Genomic DNA, 21,376 nt, shown 5'->3' with positions numbered 1-21,376 from the left:
ATACAGTTTATACTGCATTAAATTGTAGTGTACACACACTATGCAATGTCTGCAGTGAACTCCCCTACAATTTACACAAGACTGATATTTTCCCCATATATAGGAGCACACTGACAGAAAGATTTATTCAATATCTTCTCCATTCTCTCATTCAAAAAACAGAATTCTTCTGCCTTTAGCAATTATGTGGAACAAGAATGAAGTCATTTTGAATGACTATAAAAAGACTAAGGGATACTGTATACATAAATAAACTCAACAAGATAAAAGAAAAGTAAACAACCAACTTCTAGAGAGTTAAAATGGGGTCATTTCTTAGTACATAATAATATTTTTCCTTTGTTTCCCCCTCCTAAAAAGTAATACTTTATAGATCTGAAACATGATTATATGGGATAATATGGACAAAATATTTCTTCTGCTTGATTATTCCAAATTAATAATTCCCTTTAAATTAGTAGTGCTTTAAAAAAAATGATTCCTTGATAGTTTAAATGTCTCAATCTTTCTTAAATGTTAGAGTAAAACATTCTTAAACAGCTTATAAGAAACAGAGGAATACTGTTTTTCTATATTATTCTGTTAAGTTTAGATTACATTCTGTAAGAAAGGTGGTTTCTGTCAACACTACTTTTTTAATATAACCTATTTTGCATTTTGGGGGAAATGTTCACCCAATTATCTAATATTTCATCTGCAGTATTAAAAGCTCCTGATTATCCCTGAATTGTATTCATTCAAGGATATGTAAAACAATTGGTTTGCATCTCTTTCCAGTCTCTGACTGGAGCAGTTTTGAAGCTTTTGTTTCTCATAGGTAGAGCTATTTTGTTTTTCTATACTATCTCAGCTGCAGAAGAAGGTTATTTAGAGTCTAACCTGAAATGCTACAACCTCTGGCCCGCCCTTCAGCCCTTCCATTGCAAAGGTCTCCAGGTGCAGTTTGGGTAGCTGCAGGGTGAAGTCATTCCTGGTTGCCGCAGTCCGTGACAGCGAGATCTGATCTCTGACCTAAAGGGAAAAAAAACAGCATCAATGGTAATTCCCCTTCAGACACATTAACTGGGATGAACTGGGTCCCCTTGAGCCCACTGAGTGGACTTGCATTGATCGCTGGACCTGAAATCCATGAATAAATTTAGGACTAATTGATTTTTCGTTGCAAATAAATCTCTAATTCAGAGTGCTAGGAGAGAATGTTAAGAAGAAAAAGCATCCTCCTCTGGACTGAAATGAGAAAGAAAGAAGAGTCACCATGAGCTTTAGACCAACTCGCCTACAAATTTTAGATTCATCCCTTCTAAAAAAAACTAATCAAAGGAATAGAAAATCTAATAATTGTTTGTTATCCCAAAACTATGAACCATTATGTTAACAAAGTACTGTGGAGCAACCCAGGGAAAAAAAAAAAGAAATTGATTTGGACTGCTGCAGAGAGATATTTTTACATCATAATCAGGTTCAGCTACTATAAATTCAATTGAACTCTAGAACAAAATTTAAAATCTTTCCTAAAACCAAACCAAATCAAACCAAAATCTACCTGTGGAGGATTTTTCCTTCTGTTAATTGCAATGCCTGTTAGATTTCATACTGCAGATTCACAAAAGAATAATACTAGTATTGGCCAAATTTGTTGCATTCCTTTCTAAACAAGATATGGAGAGAAAACTGGTAGTATTTGCACAAAGTCTAGATAATTTGATTTTTTTAAGTATTCCAAAAGGTAAAAATAAAAATAATAATAATAAATAAATAAAAATCACACTATAAATGTGCAAGTTCTACTTACTTATGTCTACAAATGAAACCATATGCAGTTGGTATCACACTGCCACCTACTGGTTAAGCGAGAAAGTTTTCTTAATTCATTATATAAAATAATGTTCTATGTGGATAATAAATACACAAAATTTTCAGCAATATAAACACATGAAATATTTTTCCTCTTTAATCCTCCAAATACATTCTTGCTTCACATCAGGACAAATATTTTGATTATCAATTTGAAGTATGCTTTACCTCCTGCTAACACAAGTACATAGTGTGGGGTGTATTTATTATTAGAACACAAACACATACCGTATATTCGTGTTACATATTGTATGCACTGTTATATTTTTATTCATTGGTTTTATATAAAAGGCAGTTATTAATATGTTTTTCTTAGAGCAGTAATAGATTTACTTCTTGCAAAAAATAAAATTCTAGTAGTTAAAGTGAGTATATGTAGTATCTTTATATAATAACATACCTATATATTAAGAATTAGGGACATAGGTTATATTTGTTAAAAACAATAATGTATGACACCAGAAGAATCACTGAACTTTACTTTTATAGTAAGGCATAGTTTTGAAAGGGAATACAGAAACTACTGAATATTGAAGCACATATACTATTTACTAACAATACTCACAAAAATAAATTTAGGCAGCTTCTCCTACTCAGAGCTCAACCTATCCAAAATATCATATCAACCCTAAATTCAAACCACTCCAACTGATTCTAAGTCCTAGATAATATATTTTTCTTCTATTCAACCACTTGCAAAATTGTTTTTTTTTTAATGCTGTTGATTACATGGGTGAATGTATCTCAAACAACATCACAGCATTTTAAATCTAGTCTGATTGAACAAGTGTGCATGAGTAAATGTACAGAGGACCAGAGATGTGTTATTTTTAATTCGTTCCCAAAGTTTTTGGGAATAGGGAGCCTTACATTTCTCGGGTTGACCTAAAGAATTCCTGTCAATACCTGTGACTGCCAAACATATGCACTATAATGCAATTTTTATAACAGAGTAGGTCTTCCACACATTTTTTTTTCCACACACAGTGTACAAGGTTCAGGATATACAGTCCTGCGGAACAAACATATTCTCCAGGGTCTTCTGTCAGTATGTGTAATTCTGGTCAGATGTTAACCTTGTTTAATATAACACAAACACATTATTTTAAAAATATATTTGATTTAAATTTTTATAGTGTATATATGCCATGTTTTCAGGCTCTTTGTGTTGCCAATATGCACACAGATAAAAGAAAACATTAATGTGGATTAAGGTACTAAGAATTTATCAACATCAAACCACCAGTGTTTTGCCTTCTACCCTTCTGAACCATAGTCAATAGATCTAAATATTTTACTGCACCCTGGCCAATTCATTGTTTGATGTTTAAAAACTCACCCAGAATCAAAGAAAATTTATTAAATTTGAGCCCCCAAATGAGATACTATTAGCTTTGAAAGTCAAGTTTAACTGCGATATTGATGATTCTCTTTTTTCTGTGACAAAATTCACAAGGGAAATCCCTGATGTCAAAGTACAAAAGCAGATTGCTAATACTAGGGGGAAAAAAACAATGTATAAGCAATGTAGGTATAATGCACATATAGTACAGACAGTGGAGGTCCTTTTAACCCTATTAATATTAGGCTATGTTTTACCACTGGGGCCTGACACTCACTGGACAATAAAGCTAGTCATATTTTTTTTAATCTATTAAATGCAAATCATTAATATTAAAGCCATAAAAAGTGTGTATGATTTCTGATACTAATATTACATATCAAAATATCTCATTCAAAAATAGATTTTAAAAGATATCTCATTTTCAATCAGCTTGTATAAGGAGAATGTTTTGCTTAGATAACATGTTAATAGCTTTCCTTTCCAAAGAGTTGAAAGCTGTCTATACTGTATTTGTGATGCTTAAATGGCAATGCAGAGGACTATACTCTTTTATTTATTACAGGACAGATGCTATGCAAACACCTTTAACAATAAAACTAGTGCAATCTTTCAACTAACCACCAATTTCAAAGTATGATAGTGTGCGTGTGTGTGTCCAAATAAATATTTATTCGGCGTATATATAATCTGACTCACTTCTCTTTCAACATTTTAAATCATAAGTAAAAAATATTTACTGTGTCATTCAGAATATTGGGGGAGGTTCCACCCCCATTGCTAAAATGATGGAGACGACGATTGTTTTGTCTTGCTAGCAAGACTGCAAAAAGAAACAAAATTTCAGAAAGGGATAAACTTAGGGATAAAATTGTAAGGCCGATAGAGAAATTTGTAAAACAAAGATTTTTTTTACTGAAATATTATGAAAGAGGTAAGGGTAATTAACTGTTTAATTTTGTATAGCGTCTTGCATAGTATAAATATCACAGACCACTTCCCAATTAGACAGGATCTACATACAAAAGCTTACATTAAGATGTTTTGTCTGATAAAACTACAGCACTAAGACCCAAATACTATAATTCTCTTCCCCTTAAACACACACGCACAGAGCACAGTGCTGGACGAGACCTGAAGGTCTATCCCCAAAAGGTATATTAAAAAGACTAAAAATGCATAAGGCTGCTTTTATTGTACTACACTGGGAAAAAGAATGGAGAAAGGGAGACATCAAGAGAAAAATGACTATAGTCATTCGTAGCTCAGATTCTGGGTATGTTTCTAGTTCTAACAAACAAGTGTCTTTGGCCTAGATCTTTGAAGTTAAGCAGGCTTATAAAGCCATAAGTAAAGAATAACATCATCACAGCAGGTAAATTAAAAACACGTTAAGTTCCGCAGGATCAGGGCCTTTCAGTTGCAAAAAAAACCTGACTTAAATATAACACACAGTTTGAGGAAAACAAGAGTCCTCCAAAGCAGTTTGAAACAATTGAACAGTGATTTATGACAGTCTGATCAACTTTTAAATGATTTGGGTTAGTAAAGGGGAAAAAGTCAGTAAATGTCATAACTACTCAATTGAAAAATCAGGGAAGTCTGAATGAATTCATATCAAAATTATAATGAGACAACAAATTGAAATTAATTGTTTGGTTTGGTGCTGAAATGGGATACAGGGTTCAATACCTTCATGTCTAAAATTAGAAGTTAAAATTCTGTGTTGCTCACATGTGGAATAATTTTCACTGTATCCTAATTACCCTTCTAGTTCCTATTTACTGCTCATCCTCTTGTCTCGTTCCCCTCCCCCCCCCCCGCAAATGCATAATTTGGTATAATAGGCTATACCTTCTCAACAGAAACAAAGGACTGGAATACGTGGATTTTTAAGTGAAGACAAGGTACATTTGCCTATCTGCCTGCTTTGGTCAATGGCTGTTCATTAAGTAACCCAATCTTTGGAAAACCCAATGTTTTTAATCTCTTATTTTCAGTCTAATTCTTCCACATTTGCTTATGCAGGGACATGGGACTACTCATATTAGTAAGTGCTACTAAGCATGCAATCAGCAGAACCACATTCTTTGTAAATCAGTACTAAATTCATATATCACGTTTATATGTAATACCACGGTGTTGTACATCTCCTTGTTCTCTATTTTGTATAGCTCTTAACAGCATATTACACATGGTACACACACAGCAAGAGAGAAACCAGTGGCATGGAACAGTATGAAAATATGATCCTCCAAGATCAAAATGGTTATAGTATTCAGCAGACAGAAAGCAGTGGGTGCGTATTATGGAAGGACATCCCAAAATGTTTTATATTGCATCATTGTGTGTTCTGTATATGGTGAATAACTGACAACATTTTTAGAAACTTTTTAAGAACAGAAAGAAGGCAGATAGAACAAAAACAACCTTGCATCCCTAGCCACAATCATATGGTTAATCTACCTGCACAGGGGATGCCGATAACTCCAAGAGTGAAGAGAGACGTGCAAGGGAGAAGTAGATTTCATGAAAAGTGGTTACTGTATTGAACAGTGAAAAATATAAGGGCTCTGTGCACATCTTATGCATAAACCTTTTTTTACCAAAAGCTTGTTTATTTAGCAAACAGATCACAACACTAGCAAATCCGGCGCGCACAACTACAATTCAAAATATTTTGTTTATAACAAATTTTAAACTGTAGGCATGTGTGCAGTGCTAGTTAATATATACAATTTGAGAAATAACACAGGATCATAGCACTAAAGATTTTCTTGGGCACAGTTAAAATTATGTGAATGTTATTTCTGACGTTTCTTAACTTTTGCATGCTTGTTCTGTATCATTTCCTTATTATACTTATTTAGTCTTTATATCAGACTAAAAGATCAAAAGTGAATATACATGAAGTTATTTGCTGGTAACATTAGTTGTGCTAGTAGGCTGTCAGCATATATTCACATTTCTAAGAACATTCACGAGCTCTTACTACTGAACTGAAGACATCTAGAAAGCAGTGATTACAATGGGGCTACACAGCAGAATTCCAGCTTAAGTCCTTTCCATTTTATCTGAATTCACACAATTTAAAGAAGTGAAGTAAGTGGATACAAAATACAGACTGTTTCTGAATTTGTTTTGATGAGACTGTGCAACAGGCTAGATAGCAAGGAAGCAAATATTTAGGAAAAAAAATCACATCTGTGTTTAATGATCTAATATCTTTTGTTAGTAGGTGAGATACTCAGGTGTTTTATTTGACTTACAAAATTGCAAGTTATTCATTTTGGAAGGAGGGAATATCGGCACTTTTATATTTGGCAAATAAATATACTTAGAAAGTAAATAACATCATATATGTTTCATGTTTAATTTCATAAAAGCTTCAGGGATTTTGGTTGGTTTCCAACCTCACCCTCAAATAGGGAAAACCATAACTGCTCCAAAGGCCAAGGTGTCAATCTTTCACCTAAAATCCACCTCCAACAGATTAATGTTTCTGTGGCAACAGAGATCAGTAATGGTCCTAATATAGGGTGAATACAAATATATTCAAAAATTTTGTTTAAAGATGTGATTTGGCAAGAGAGAAGCAACTCTGAGTAGATACAGCATCCTATGTCAGGCCTATTACAACCACAATTTATAGTCTATGCTGTTCCTCCTAATCAAAGAATTGCTGTGCCTTTGCCCTTTGCTTAGACTGTCATGAAAATAGTTAAAATATTCAGCAGGAAAGGGCCCTCCTCCACTGTCTTTCAAAGAGTACCTGGCATGTCTCAACTATCTTTCTGCTCCTCTGAATCTTCACCATCACAGGAGTCACAGAACATTCCACAGATATTAGGACAGTGAAGCAGCCACTGAGAAGAGTGTAGGAGGTCACTCCTCAGGACTAGGGGCAGAACTTGCATATAAACCAGTATAAGTGATTGGAAACCAGTCTAAAACCATAGTGCACACAGACTGGTTTCAAAATGGCCAAACCTGGTTTAAAGATAGACCTGGATGGATATAGTATCAGACTCAACTGATTTCGGTTAAACTGATCTATTGAACTTCTGTCCCAGAGCCAAGAGACTTTCCTAAATTAGCATAGCCCACATAGATCACTCAGATCAGAAACACAGCACAAAGTGCAAAAATGCCAGCCTAGCAGATGTGAAGGAGATAAACAGTATGACAGAGGGTTCTCTACTGCAGAGTTTATAGAGATGTCTTCATGGAGGATTTCAAGACAGAAGAAAGTCAGACTGAGATCAACACTGGGACTCAATCTAGTCAAGCTGTACAAAAGCACAGAGCCTAATATAATCCACAAAAAAATTAAGGGAGCATCAACACATACACCTTACTGTGCATTAGCCTATTTTATGCACATTAAAGCATCACATAAAACCCATGTGCTTGCCCTAACGTGGCTTTTTCTAGTACAGTATTTCTCAACCCATGGGTTGTGACCCAAAAGTGAATAAACAAACTTTAAACATGGATCAAGAAACTTTAAAATGGATTCTCCTTTAAAGGAGAAAATCATAGGAAACCATGGCTTTTCCTTTGCAGGCTGGCAGAGTTCAAGCCTGCAAGGGGCTGCCTGGGGCCTCCCATGACCTACACTCCCCCACCCCCACCATCCCACACACCAGTGGCCTGCGGTCTGGGGGTACTAGGTCAGGACTGGCCATTGAATTTACTGACCACTATTCTAGTACCTCACAATCGAGGTACTAAATTTAATGCACTTTAGCAAAAGCACATTAATGAATGTGTAGATGTACCCTAAAGGACCAAAAAACAAAGTGCACTAAAATGCAAGAAATCTTAATTAGACTAAACAGTGATATAATGTAAGAAGAGAGAAGAAAAGGTTTCTGAGCTCACGGCCACAGTTACATGGATATTTATCACATACACAACACAGAAGTATCCGAGATCCTCCTGTAAACCTTCACAAAATGAAGGAGCTGCCAGACAGTCAATGTCTGGTTATTGGGTGGAGGTTCAGGGAAGAAGGTTAGTTGAAGATTCATGTAGATATTCTGAAGCAGAGCCACAATGACAATGCTCAAGGGAAAATTATAGCCATTTACATCTTAAAAAGTGCTCTTTAGCATCTTTTAAATAGTACCATTTCCAAATGGACATTTGAAACATGCACTTGACTTAATTGACAACCTGTTAAAAACTGTTGTATATTATATACATTAAAAGGCTCATTTTTATGTTGTTGCTATGAACAATCTATTTTTCCAAATCCATATTTATTTACAATACAACATTAAAGCAAAATTTAGAAGTTTTTATTTAAGCAACGTGAATTGCTGGATAAACAGCAGTTGTGTGATGAGACATGGCTCATATAAACTGATGGATTTTTTTTAAAGGCCAGTTAAAAACTCGAGGATTAGCTGTCAGACTAGAACAGCACAATCTGAAGCTTAGGAGTAGTATCCAGGCTTCTACATACTACTACATAAAAAAAAAAATCTACGCTCAGTTGGAGAGATGTTAATTTGATCCAGAGCCTCTTTAGCAAACACTAACCATTGTGCCAAAGCTCTGCTGTAGTTGTAGTATGTGCACTATAATATGTCCCCTATGAATGGACTTCAATGACCTTGGGCTGGAAATGAACCCATGTCTGGAGAAAATAATGGCTAATGCATAAACTAATTCCGCAGTCCTCCACACAAGGAGATTTCCTTATTTAAGGCAAACTATGCAAAAATCTTCAGACTTCCAAAAGAATAAAGACAGATGAGCTCTGGAATTAGTTTTTAGATAAGTCTAAACTAAAAACAGTAAAGCACATGGATATGACATTCTGCAATGTCTTATCTTTAGTTTGTCAAGGTTTTTAAATCCCTCTTGAGCTGGAGTACCATTTTTAGCTTGGCTAGGTCAGAATGACACTGAACAATATGAGTGATGACACACTAGACAGCTATATGGACAGAGCTGTCATCAGCAAGCCAGCTGTGCTAACACCTGTATGTCCTGCACAACTGATCTTTAGGAACAAGGATCAAGAAAGTCAGATTACTAGAAAAAAACTAAAATGTCATTCATTAGAAGTCATTAACAAAATATTAAAATGAGGGAGGAAAAGGGAGGGAGAAGAAAATTGTGTTTCATATATAACATTTTTATCAAGCTGGCAGTCTAGCTTGTTACATATTATAATACCTTAGAGAAGCTATTTGAAATCATAAAATGTTAAACTGTTGCTTTTGTAAATTGTTTGCTCCTTTGCACATGCATTCTTGTTTGCTTAGGTTTATGTATGTGACAGATTAACGTCACTAGAGATTAAAGAACAGGAACTGTGCATGCAATAGCAGCATATTCCCTTCCACCCACCCTTCCTTTCTCTCTCTGCCTGCCAATTAGTGTCTCAATACTACATGAAGAAAATTACCCCTATGGGTGAAACAAATATAGGGCAAAATTTTCAAATCTGAATGACTAAAAGTCAGCACTCAAGTCAATATTTTTACTACTAAATAATATGACTGATACTGATATGACTGATTCAGAAATACTGAACACTCACAGGTCCCATTAAAGCCAGGACAAAAAAGGTTTGCCAAGTGCCCATTTTATTTAGGAGCCCAAATAGGGTATCTAAGTTTAGACATTCAAGCTTGGCCTTTGTTTACAGGGCTGATATAAATGCTTAGACTTTCCACAGACTACCAGTTTATGCCATTTACAATCCCAGTGGATACTCGCAGCTAGATTGTAAACCAATTTTCTACACATCCTAAACCTATCATCATATAGTAATGAATACTGTCACTTGGACCAAATCTAATATTATCCCTGTTACTAATATTTAGGGTTACCATGTTTCCAGTTCCAAAAAAAAAAGAGGACACCTGTTGAGGGGAGTGGAAGGTCGGGGGAAACGGGACATTTCAAACTGTTATAGTAAATAGCAAGTGTTATTGCTGCAGAAATTAAAACAAAGATAAAGCCACAGCCCCCTGGCCCTCAGTCCCAACCCACACTCCCACACTCCCCTCGACTATGCTGATGTCCCTCACTCCCAATCCACACACCCCCTTACTGGTACCCCTTACTCTCTACTTGCAACTCCCTGGCACTGCTAGTGCCCTGTACTCCTGATCCATGCTCCCTCACCATCCCCAGTACCCCTCACTCCCAAGGGCCCCCAGCCTTGCCTTTGCCCTCACTCCCACTGCACAGCCCCCTGCTCTGCCTAGCTGTTGGAAGGGGCTCCTAGATGCTCATGTTCCAACCATGCCAGAGCACAGTGGCTGTGGTGGCTCCAACTCATGCGGGTGGCTGAGGAGCAAGTCTGGCCCCCGTGTAAGCTGATGGGAGGAATAGGGAAGGCCTGTGGCACTCCTCACTCTGGGCTGGGGCTCCTGTGCTGTGCCAGGTGGCCTAGCAATACCCGTCCCCCCCAGCCAGTGTCTCCCAGCTGCCCTGGCACCAGCCCCAGAGCTGCCGGCCCAGCCACACAGCTCCCAACTTCCCCCAAAGGGCCCCTCTCATCCTGTTCTCCCCACAGGAGAAGCAGGCATCTCCCTTTTGTTCCCCCTGCTCTGCCACAGCCCCAGCACTGGCAGGCACCCACTCCCCCTCACATATCCATCCCCCTCCATACACCCCTGCCACATGCACAAACACATAAAGCCCCCCTTACAGTCCCCAAGGCCTGGCCCTCCAACCTTCACTCTGCACAGATTTACCTGCATCCAGCTGCTAGGACTGCTCCCACCACCCTGTTTGGCCACATGCCAGCCACATGTGTGCACGCATGGGGATTCACATGGGGTGCCCTGCCTCCAATCACCCCAAGCAGGCTCCTTGCAGGCTAGAAGGTATAGTAAACTTACTAATGGTATGGTATAGTATGGTATGGTACCCTATTAATATTGTCTATTCTTAAAGCAATCCATAGGCCCACCTTACCTCCCTCCTATTCCGTTGCATCAGTTGTGGGTTGAATTTTTAATAAATGCTTTAAAGCTAAATTATTTTAATATTGACAAGTAGTGCATGAATGTTCTGAGGGATAAAAAGTCAATTCAGAACTTCCATCTGCTTTTAGGTTCCCCATTCTACTTCTTAAGGACTGAGACTCAAGTGTTGTTGTTTAGACATTTAGGGCACCTATACGTGTGCCAGACATCTGCTCCGATGCATGCTAATTAGCACATTCCAGAAGCCTCTACATCACATGTATTCAGTGTCCCTGCACTTCAAAATGGCAGCGGGGGTGCCCCACCACCATTTTGAAGTATGGGACATTGAATACGTACAATGCTGTGGGCACCGTAATTAGAGCTGCTCTAATTAAAATGTCCCCCTCTCCCCCTTTACCCTGGAGCACATGTAAAGACTGGGAGTCATTGCTCTTCAAGGAGAGCAAGAAAGGGGCTTAAGGGAGGAGAGAAAATGGCTACTTACTGCCTGATGGGTGCTTTTAGGTCAGTTTGAAATACCAGGTTTGATCTTGCATACTTTCATAGATTCATAGATTCTAGAGTCGGAAAGGACCACAAAGGATCATCATGTCTGACCCCCTGCCCCTGGCAGGAAAGAGGACTGAGGACAGATGACCCCAGCCAAGTGAATATCAAGGCTCCTCTTGAAGACCTCCAAGTTAGGTGACCTCTCTTGGAAGCTCATTCCAGATTCTGGCCACCCTTACTGTAAAAAATTTCTTCCTAACGTCTAACTTGAATCTACTCTCTACTAGTTTGCATCCATTATTCCTAGTTACTCCTTAGGGGTGCTCTGGTAAATAGCACTTCTCCAATTCCCTGTTGTCCCCCCTTGATAAACTTATCAAAGTCTCCCCTCAGCCACAAAGTCTCCCCTCAGCCTCAGTTACAAAGTCCCTCAGCCGTCCCTTGTGAAGGCTGAAGAGCTCCAGATCACTCAACCTCCCCTCGTAGGGTCTTTCACAGAGGCCACTAATCATGTGAGTGGCCCTCCTCCAAACCCTCTCCAGATTCTCTGGGTCCCTCTTGAAGTGTGGCGCCCAAAACTGGATACAGTGCTCCAACTGTGGCCTGACCAATGCTGCATAGAGGTGGATCTCCCTCGATCTGTTGGTCATACATTTGCTAATACATGACAGGGTGTGATTGGCCTTGCTGATGGCCTCGTTACACTGGTGGTTCATGTTCATCTTGGAGTCAACTATGACTCCAAGATCCCTTTCAGCTGCTGAGGAGGTCTTCCCCCAACCAATAGGTGTGCTGGAGATTCCTCCCCAGGTGAAATAGCTTACATTTATCTTTGGTTCACTTACATCTCTAACTTAGAGAAATAAATGAGCACAAGAAAGATGATGGAAAAAAAGTAAGTTCCATGACAAAAGTAGGATGAGGCTTCTAAGCCTAAGAACTGCAGTCTGGAATGGTATTGCTTCAAACTGAGTATCATATTGTTTCAAACTGAAAGGAGTAGGGACCCAGTCCAGTTCGAGGATGACGGTGATACTGCATCTTTTCACACTTACAAATAGTGCTGCTGAGCTGCATTTTAGTTTGCATCACCCAGTAAGTCTCTGGGGACTAAGTCTAATGCACAACTATTTGAGAGAGACTTTTTGAAAGAGGAAGTCAAGCAGGTGGTTGGGAGTCCACAGTATGGGAAGTCACAACAGCAAAAGGACTCTAAGGTGTAACTGCTTATTAGTATGCAGTTAGCAGCTATGTGGGCTGGCTTAAGGGAGGAGCTGTGGTTGAATGCCAGTTGTACACATGGGAGAAGTGGCCTGCCAATTAGCAGAAAAAGAGAATTAAGAAAGTGGGTAGGTAAGGGAGGGAAATGATATAAGAGAAACTGCTGGTCTAAGTAGTCAGAGATAGAATGAAACTATACATTGGAAGACTACTTTGATCTCTGAACTACCACTATTCCTAAAATGCCAGTTTAAGAAGGACACCTGGGTTTTTCTGTTCACAGATGCTGGAACTTTGCAGGGAGATGTTAAATGATTTCTGCTATCTCCATTTCACAGGTGCCACTTGTAAACCCACTTTGAATATAAGAACTAGCTTCTCTGGGCAAAAAAAAGTATGCCCTTAGGCTCATGCAGCAATTGTTTGTCTTGTATTAGATGATTAATAAAGCCCAAGCCCAGGCAGAGGGCAAGTTTCAGAACCTGAACAGATAGTATTAATTTGTATAAGAGTAGGACAGAGTACACTGCTGGCAAACAAAGTTCACCGGGGATTGAATGTTTAAGAGAACAGGGGGAACACATGCCATTTTATGGCTATGGGTTCATTCATTGGGATGAACTCCCTTGGCAGTATTCTGAACATGTGGAGGTCTAGAGAGATGGGATTTTTATGGAGACTGTTGAGAAGGGAGTTCCAACAGTCAAAAGGTGATATGAAGGCAAAGAAAAGAATTTCGGCAGATATGGAACTGAGCTATTTTTCTGACTGGTAATATTATTATGTAACTAACAAGCCTCATAACATTTATAAAGCTAACTAGTAAAAGGCACAGGTTTAATGTTTGTCATAAACTTGCCATTAAATAATGACATTTAGAAGCAATTAATCATTACATGGTTTGTCAACAAATATAAAGTGCAGATTTATTCTAAAATTACTTCATACCTTATTTTGAATGGGAAGTATTTGGGCATTTTTCAATTTTTTTCATAATATAATTAAAAATACACTATAGTTACATTTTTTAAACTTTTTTTTGCCAAAGGGTCACCTAGTTTTAATAGGAAATAGAGTATGCTAAAAATAACATACAAGAAAAATAAATTCTGATACTGCTTCCTGCACTCTGGATTTCCACGGTGTTAATTTCAGCTATGAAAAAATAAGACGACTGAGGAACATTCTAGAACAATTTTTCTGATACATGCAGATTAAGATTTATCTCCAAAAACTGTTCTATCCATGTTTTATACAGCTTTTTCCCCTTGAGAAATGGATTAAGTCAGTCTTGGAAGAGATGCATATTTGAGCAGCTCATGGAGACACGTTGATTGGTGTCACTGTTAAAATCAGAAGTTTCATTATTACTATGAAATGTTAAATAGTACACTCAATCCTAAAAATTCAAAACTGGACTCAGAAGTCATAAATTAGCTTGAAAAGCATGAGGTCTTTTTTAAAAAGTAAATTTTTTTTAGTTGCCTCCTGAGTTGTGCATTTATTGTATTTTTATATAGCATTTTCAACATTTTCTTTATAGCCACATAAGCTAAGAATGTGTAAGTTGGCAACATTTGTACCTTAGCAATTTTTCTCATTCTTCTATTTTATTTTAGTATTGCAGGCAATAGGATCATCCTTGTTATGGACCAAAGCCTAATTTTGCTATCCCACAAGACAGCTGGTATCCTGTACAAGTCAAATTAATTTCAATGCATGAAACATAAAAGAATCTCCTCCAAATTCTGGGTACTCATACTAAATAATTAAAAAGGCTCTAATCCAACAAAGATGCAACTAGAGCCAGCCCACATTAATCCACAAATAAACCAGTATATAAAACTGACAATTACCTCAACTATAACCTATATCTCCATCCTCAAAATAATTAGCCATCCTGTTGGAGAATGGACAGACAACTGCACCTCAAGGCAAACATCAACATGCCAAAAGAATGAGTCTTCTATATGAACAGCCTGTTGTAGCTGTTACAGTCCATGAAATGTCTGAGATGCAAGGCTTTTTTGTGTTATCTTTTATTGGACCTATTGTAAAGGAGAGATGTTGGACAAGCTCTCAGGCATCAGGTGCCTTTCAGGTCTGAAACAGGTTTCACACGAAAATCTGTCTCTTGGCCTGTTCTTCTAATACAGCATTTGAAAAGACACCGCCCTGACTTAGAGGAGAATGATATAGGTCCTCTTTGGTGCGACAAAGATTTCTCTAGTAAATAAAATCTCCCAGTGTACACCGAAAAACTAGGACTCAGAAGGAATGCAGCATTATGAATTAATTTTCACAACATTCTATATGGAATTTAGATGTGGGTTCCAGCAACTTTTGTTAGTGGCTCCAATATTAACGGACTAACCTACCAGGCTTGCAGGCAGTCAATTACTCACAATTTAAAACCTGAATAAAGAATAGTGCAATTGCCTGCAATATGCTCAGCCAATGCTTCTGGCCTCAGGGCCCATGCCCATCGCATCCTGAAGAAAAACTTAAGATACCTGGAATGTATGGCTTTCTATGGACTCTTCATATCAAAACAAGAAAATTTTAAACTTGTTATTACATATGATGGTTTCATAAATCAATTTGCAAACAATTAATATTTCCATGACTCGGAGGGTTCTGTTTGATGCAGGGGTAGTATAAGGGATTTGTGGTAGTGAAAGGAGGTTTGAAAACCCAAGAGTTTTGGACCAATGTGAAATAATGATCAATCAAAATCCCAGAGTTGGAAACAACCTTAAGAGTCATGTCCCCTCTTAATCTTCCTTCCTTCAGACAAAGCATACCTAGTTCTTCCAACCTTTCCTTGTACAGCTTGTATTCTAACCCACCCCCACCCCTTTTATCAATTTTGTTGCTTACCTTTGGTTCCTCTGCAAATTATCTATATTAGCATTGTCCAACTGGTGGCCAGTGGGCCACATGAGGCCTGTGAGGGGTTTACTTGTGGTCCCCAGGTTCCCACCTTGCCACACCTTCCCTAAATGCTCTAGCTCCAAAACAGCTGGAGTCTCTGAATTCCACCTCCCTCCTCTGGCATCTGACTTAGATACATGCCCCAGGGGTTGGTGCAGCATGGCACAGCATGATCAGCAGGGATCCTGGTTTTCTGTTTTCCATGGAAGAACAGAGAAAATCACAGATTTCCCCTTTTTATCAGCGAAAACATGGATGTCTCCTTTTAGCAGAGAAATCTGCAGATTCCCTGCTTTTGCAAACAGCTCTGTAGCTCCAGCCTGTAAAAGCTGTTTGAGAACAGGGTAGGAAACCCCCAGCCCTGCCTGGAGGGGGAGGCAAAGGGGAAAGGGAGGGGCCTGAGGATCTCAGTAAACCACAGCTCCACTTGGCTCAGCTTCACTCTTTGCTCCTGGAGCCTGAGGTAAGTGGGGCTTACAGGAGGCTGGGGGCCCCTCTGGCAGGGCTGGAGGGTTGTGAGTGCATGTCTGGGGGCCCCAGCAGGGCTGTGGGAGGCCAGGAGCCAGCCCCGCCCTCACCCAAGCAGGCAGAGCAGTGGGGGAGCTGGCTCCATGCTGCTTCTACTGCAGCTGCCTGCTGTTGGGGCACAGAGTTGCAGACTTGGGTCTCTGGCCCCATAGCCCTGACAGCTGGGGGCCCCCTCCAGCAGGGCCTGTGAGTGGAAGCAAGAGGCATGAGAATGGCGGGGAACTGTTGTGGGGGCAATGAGGGGCACCAGCAGGGTTGGGATGGCTTTGAGGGTGAGTAAGGGGCATCAGAAGGTCTGGGGGCTTTTCATTTTAATAATGGATTGGGGGGGGTTAAATCAGAGAATTTGAGATTTTTTGTCAGAGAATTTGTGACTTTTTATCAGAGAAAACCAGGATCCCTGGTGATCAGGGTGAGGCTAAGGCCACATGGCATGCTGTGCAGCAATGGTAGGAAGGGAACCTGCCTGTGGCATCACTGCAATGGTGTTGGCGAAGGGAGGGGAGGGGAGAGAAGGGCTGGGCACATGGTACAAAAGGAAGCATCTATGCAACATGTGGCCTAGGTACTGGTGAAGCTCATGGGGTGTGCAGCCCCTGGCTACTTACGAGTTGGACAGCTCTGCTTGTCAGGCTTCTTAAAATACAGTTCTTAAGACTAAGTACAATACTACCACTGAGGGTTAACCAGTCCCAAAGAAAAGTGGTACTCATCTCTCATGTCTTACATACATTGCTTTACTCACACAGAGCAAAGTTTAGTTTGTTTTCTCCTTCCCCACCCCCAGCCAAATCACACTACTGATCCATGTTGAATTTGTGTTCTAGTACAACCTCCACAATCCTCCTTAGCAGTTCTGCTTCCAAGCCAGTTATCCCCCATTCTGTATTTATACATTTGGGTATTTTTTCCCCCCGAGTGTGTTGAATTTCATTTGTTTCTCTATGGTCCAGGTCTCTAAGTGATCAAGATCCTGTTCCCATACCCCAGTCATTACTTAAATAAAATAAATAAAATAGTACTGGATCCAGAACAGATTCCTTTGAGACCATCTTCTGCCATTCTGATATTGATCTATTTGAAGTTAACCTTTGCTTGCAGTTATTCAGCCAATTATGTATCCATCTACAGATAATGCTACCTAGTCCACATTCTTCCAGTTTAATTATGAGATTATATATGACTATCAAAAACCTTACTCTAGTCCACTGGTTTTTCCTCATTCACCAAAACAGCTATCCTGTCAAATAAGGAAATCAAGTTAGTTTGGCATCATTTGATATTAAATCCAGACTAGCAGTTTGTGATAGTTATTCCTCCAGATATTTGCCAATCAATTGCTTTATAATTTGCTTTGGCAATTTCTCAGGTATTGAAGCTGACTAGTGCTTTTTGATAAACCAAATCCTCTTCTCTAGAGGAGGTGCCTTTGGAAGGACTATGCAGCACAGGCCTTTCTGGCCAGTTGTATAAAAGCACATCTACTGTGGAGTCTCTATTGGAGAAATAGGCAGAATCCTTTTTTGGTGTACTGACTGTTGCAATTAGCTCTTTTGTGGGTAATCTGTTTACATATAAGTCTCTTAAGAGGCCCTCATTCCCTTCTCAGGTAGTTTGCATTGGTGTTTGGAATCCCTTTGTACATGGCTTTTACAGTGACGAATTTGTGATTTTCTATTATTCCCATTTTGTGCCCGCTTGGGTTTTTTAGGTAAACCATAGTTGCTATGTTTGTTGACTATTAACATATGGTTTTACAGAATGATTATTTAGAAGTGGAACTGGAAGCCTGGGTCAGTCACATTTTCAGTAGTGTTAGTGCCTTTTTTTCCCCCTATAGATTGTGGTTTTGTCCTCTGTACTTACATTGTCCTCCTTGTCCTCTGTACCTACGTTGGTGGTGTAGGGTGGAATAGATATCAGGCAATCTTCCACTGATGGGTTTTCAATCCATCATCATAGATGTCACTTAACTTACTAAGCACTTAGACGTCATAAGCCATAGGATTAACAAATGATTCGGTATTTTCAAGCAGAAGCCTCTAAAGAGGTCTTTCTTATAGGATTTGATTTCTGGTTTGATTCTTCTGTAGAATAACAGCAAGTCTAGTATTAACTGGCAAAGCTAAATGGACAGCACTCTTGTTGGGACTAAAATTTGAAGAGACATACCTATAATGGTACAGTGTGCACACCACTGCTTTTGGGGTTCCCATACTGAAGGAGTTCAAATAAGCATGTGGTAAAATCCAGACTCCCAGTATATCTAGGATTATTGTGAACATCTCCAAAAAGACCTTACGGCAGTCATTTTTAACTATGGTGTCACAACCATGAGACGTTTTGGAGTGGTATGGTGCCACTCAATATTAACACTGTTACACATAGAAACACTAGAATGAAATTCAGAAGATAAACCCAGAGATTTTAAAAAGCATCAAAAAACATTAAAAAACATGTTGTAGTATTTCTGAGTTCTTCACAACATCAGGACTGCTTTACTATTTTTCACTACTAGAGTAAAAAAATGAGTGAAATCTAAGAGCTGGCATTTTCCAAGGGGTGCCCTGAGTCTAACAAAGTTTGAGAACCACTGCCTTAAGCCCTCTAAGAACAGAAGATGCAGCTAGAAGGTAGAAGCTCTTTTTCTTCAGTCACTTGGGATATGTCTATTCGGTGTTCTCAGACTCTCACAAGTCACAGCAACTACACCGGGGTGGGCCATTCTATGAGGCCCACAGCACCCCTACAAAATTTACTAAATTAATATTTATTCACTCCCAGCAGCCTGTCAAAGCCGACAGGAGACAGAGGCAGTAGGACCCAGAGGGAGCCCAAAGCAAGTTTAAGCAGCTCAGCCCCGCCCACCCCCAGCCAGTTTCCTGCCCCCACTATGCTCCAGCACCATGTGGCTCCTAGCTACATCATCAGACCTGGAAGCATGGGATCGCATTGGTATGGGGGGGAAGAGGGGCGGGTGTGCAGGCTTGGGGCAGAGTGTGCGCATGTGTAGGCTCAGGGACACTGGCAGGCAGGGACCGCATCCAGGCAGACCTGGATAGGTTAGAGAAGTGGGTGGATCTGAACAGGATGCACTTCAACAAGGACAAGTGCAGGCTGCTGCACCTGGGGAGAGGGAACCAGCATTATGGTTATAGGTTAGGGGCTGACCCTCTTGGCAGCACAGAAGCAGAGAGGGATCTTGGAATCAGGATTGACTTCAGGATGAATACGAGTTGCCAACGTGACAAAGCAATAGGCAGAGCCAACCACACCCTGTCATGCATCAACAGGGGCATCACTAACAGGTCTAGAGAGGTCTTGCTCCCCCTCTATGCAGCACTGGTCAGGCCACAGCTGGAGTACTGTGTCCAGTTCTGGGCGCTGCACTTCACGAAGGATGTGGAGAACATGGAGAGGGTCCAGAGGAGGGCCACTCATATGGTTGAGGGCCTCCGTGGCCAGCCCTATGAGGAGAGGCTGAGGGACCTGAATCTCTACAGTCTCCGCACAAGGAGACTGAGGGGGGATCTTGTGGCTGCCTACAACCTTATCAGGGGCCACCAGCAGGGACTCGGGGAAAGTCTGTTCATAAGGGCCCCTCTTGGGGTCACCAGGAACAATGGCCACAAGCTGAGGGAGGATAGGTTTAGGTTACATATTAGGAAGAACTACTTCACTGTAAGGGTGGCCAGAGCCTGGAATAGGCTTCCCAGAGAGGTGGTGCTCTCACCTTCCCTGGAGATCTGCAAGAGGAGACTGGATAGGCACCTGGCTGGGGTCTTATGACCCCTGCCACCCCCAGTGCTCCTTCCTGCCCATGGCAGGGGGTCGGACTAGATGATCTAGGTCCCTTCTGACTCATTGATTCTATGATTCTATGACAGAGTGTGTGTGTGTTCATGCGCAGGCTCGGGGGCAGAGGGAGAGAGTGTGAGTGTGAGTGTGTGTGTGAGTGTGAGTGGGGGCGGGCTCGGGGACAGAGTGAAGGCAGGCTCGGGGGCAGAAATATAGAAATATTTTGAGGCCACACCATTGTTTTTTGGAGAGGGGAAAAAGAAATCAAAGAATAACTCAGAAAATTGCTCTAATGGATGGACAAGCTTTATGAAATTTCTCTTCTAGTAAATATCCCATTTCTTTCAATATGATCTGATTTTCCCCCAACGTGAGGGAGGAGTGAGTTGCAATGAAGAATAGTGAGCTAAGGATTTTTGCTCTAAGCTTATCTGTGCACTAATATCTTCAGACTCACTTGCAGGGTGTCAAAATCATTGGCAGTCCCTCAAAGTCAAGGATGATGTCTATCAGGTTTGATGAGTCCTCAGGTGACTGAGGAGCCCAATTCTGTATGCACATGTTCTTTGGCAACAGAGGCATGTTGTTGCGTAGGGGAGTGGGATTCGCAGTCCCAGGTTGGTCTCCTTCTCTTCTGTCTCGGTATTGAGTCATTGGGCCTTGAAGTGGCACACACCTTGGTGGACCAGGTGGCACCACACCAAATAATCATCAGCTTGCTCCTCCCAGCCACTGGTGTGGAAACCTCCGTGCTTGAGGGCGACCTTCAGCATGTCTTTATAGCATTTCCGCTCTTTGAACATTGGCCAATGGAGCGCTAAGAGAAGAGAATCTAGCAAGGGAGGTGGTTCTTAGACATCCAGGCACAGTGGCTTATCCATCAGAGTTGATTTCTCAAGAGCAAGGCTTCGATGCTGGTGGATGCGGCTTCATGGTCAACATTCGCGCTGTTCTGGTGGTCCTCCCATTTGATCCCCAGGATTCGACACAAGCACTGCTGGTGAAAGCTCTCAAGGGTCTTAATATGGCGTTGGAAGACGGTTTGGGTTTCACTGTAGCAGAGAAGAGTGGTCAGCATGACACCCTTATAAACCAAGATCTTTGCCAACTTCCAAAGGTTTCTATTTTTGAAGACACAGTGTCACAGCTTGAAGGCAGTGGCACTGGTGCAGTTGACCTAGTGCTGGACTTCATCAATGGTAGCCCCTTGAAAGAGGTGGCTGCCGAGATATGGAAAGTGCTCCATGTACTC

General features: G+C 40.4%; 1 protein-coding gene across 6 annotated transcripts in view; it reads right to left on the bottom strand.

The window, feature by feature from the left end:
• CCDC171 (coiled-coil domain containing 171) overlaps positions 1 to 21,376 on the bottom strand; it is a 432,482-nt gene that overhangs the window by 211,856 nt on the left and 199,250 nt on the right. For all 6 annotated transcript variants that reach the window (XM_090038740.1, XM_090038741.1, XM_090038744.1 and 3 more), the window contains one exon: positions 880 to 1,011. In XM_090038740.1, the coding sequence (XP_089894866.1) occupies positions 880 to 1,011 (132 nt within the window). The remainder of the gene's footprint in view (positions 1 to 879; positions 1,012 to 21,376) is intronic.

Source organism: Crocodylus siamensis, chromosome 3 (genome assembly GCF_052110815.1).
Source record: "Crocodylus siamensis isolate JL-2025a chromosome 3, ASM5211081v1, whole genome shotgun sequence".
Classification (NCBI taxonomy): Eukaryota; Metazoa; Chordata; order Crocodylia; family Crocodylidae; genus Crocodylus; species Crocodylus siamensis.
This window is presented reverse-complemented; position numbering and strand designations above follow the sequence as displayed.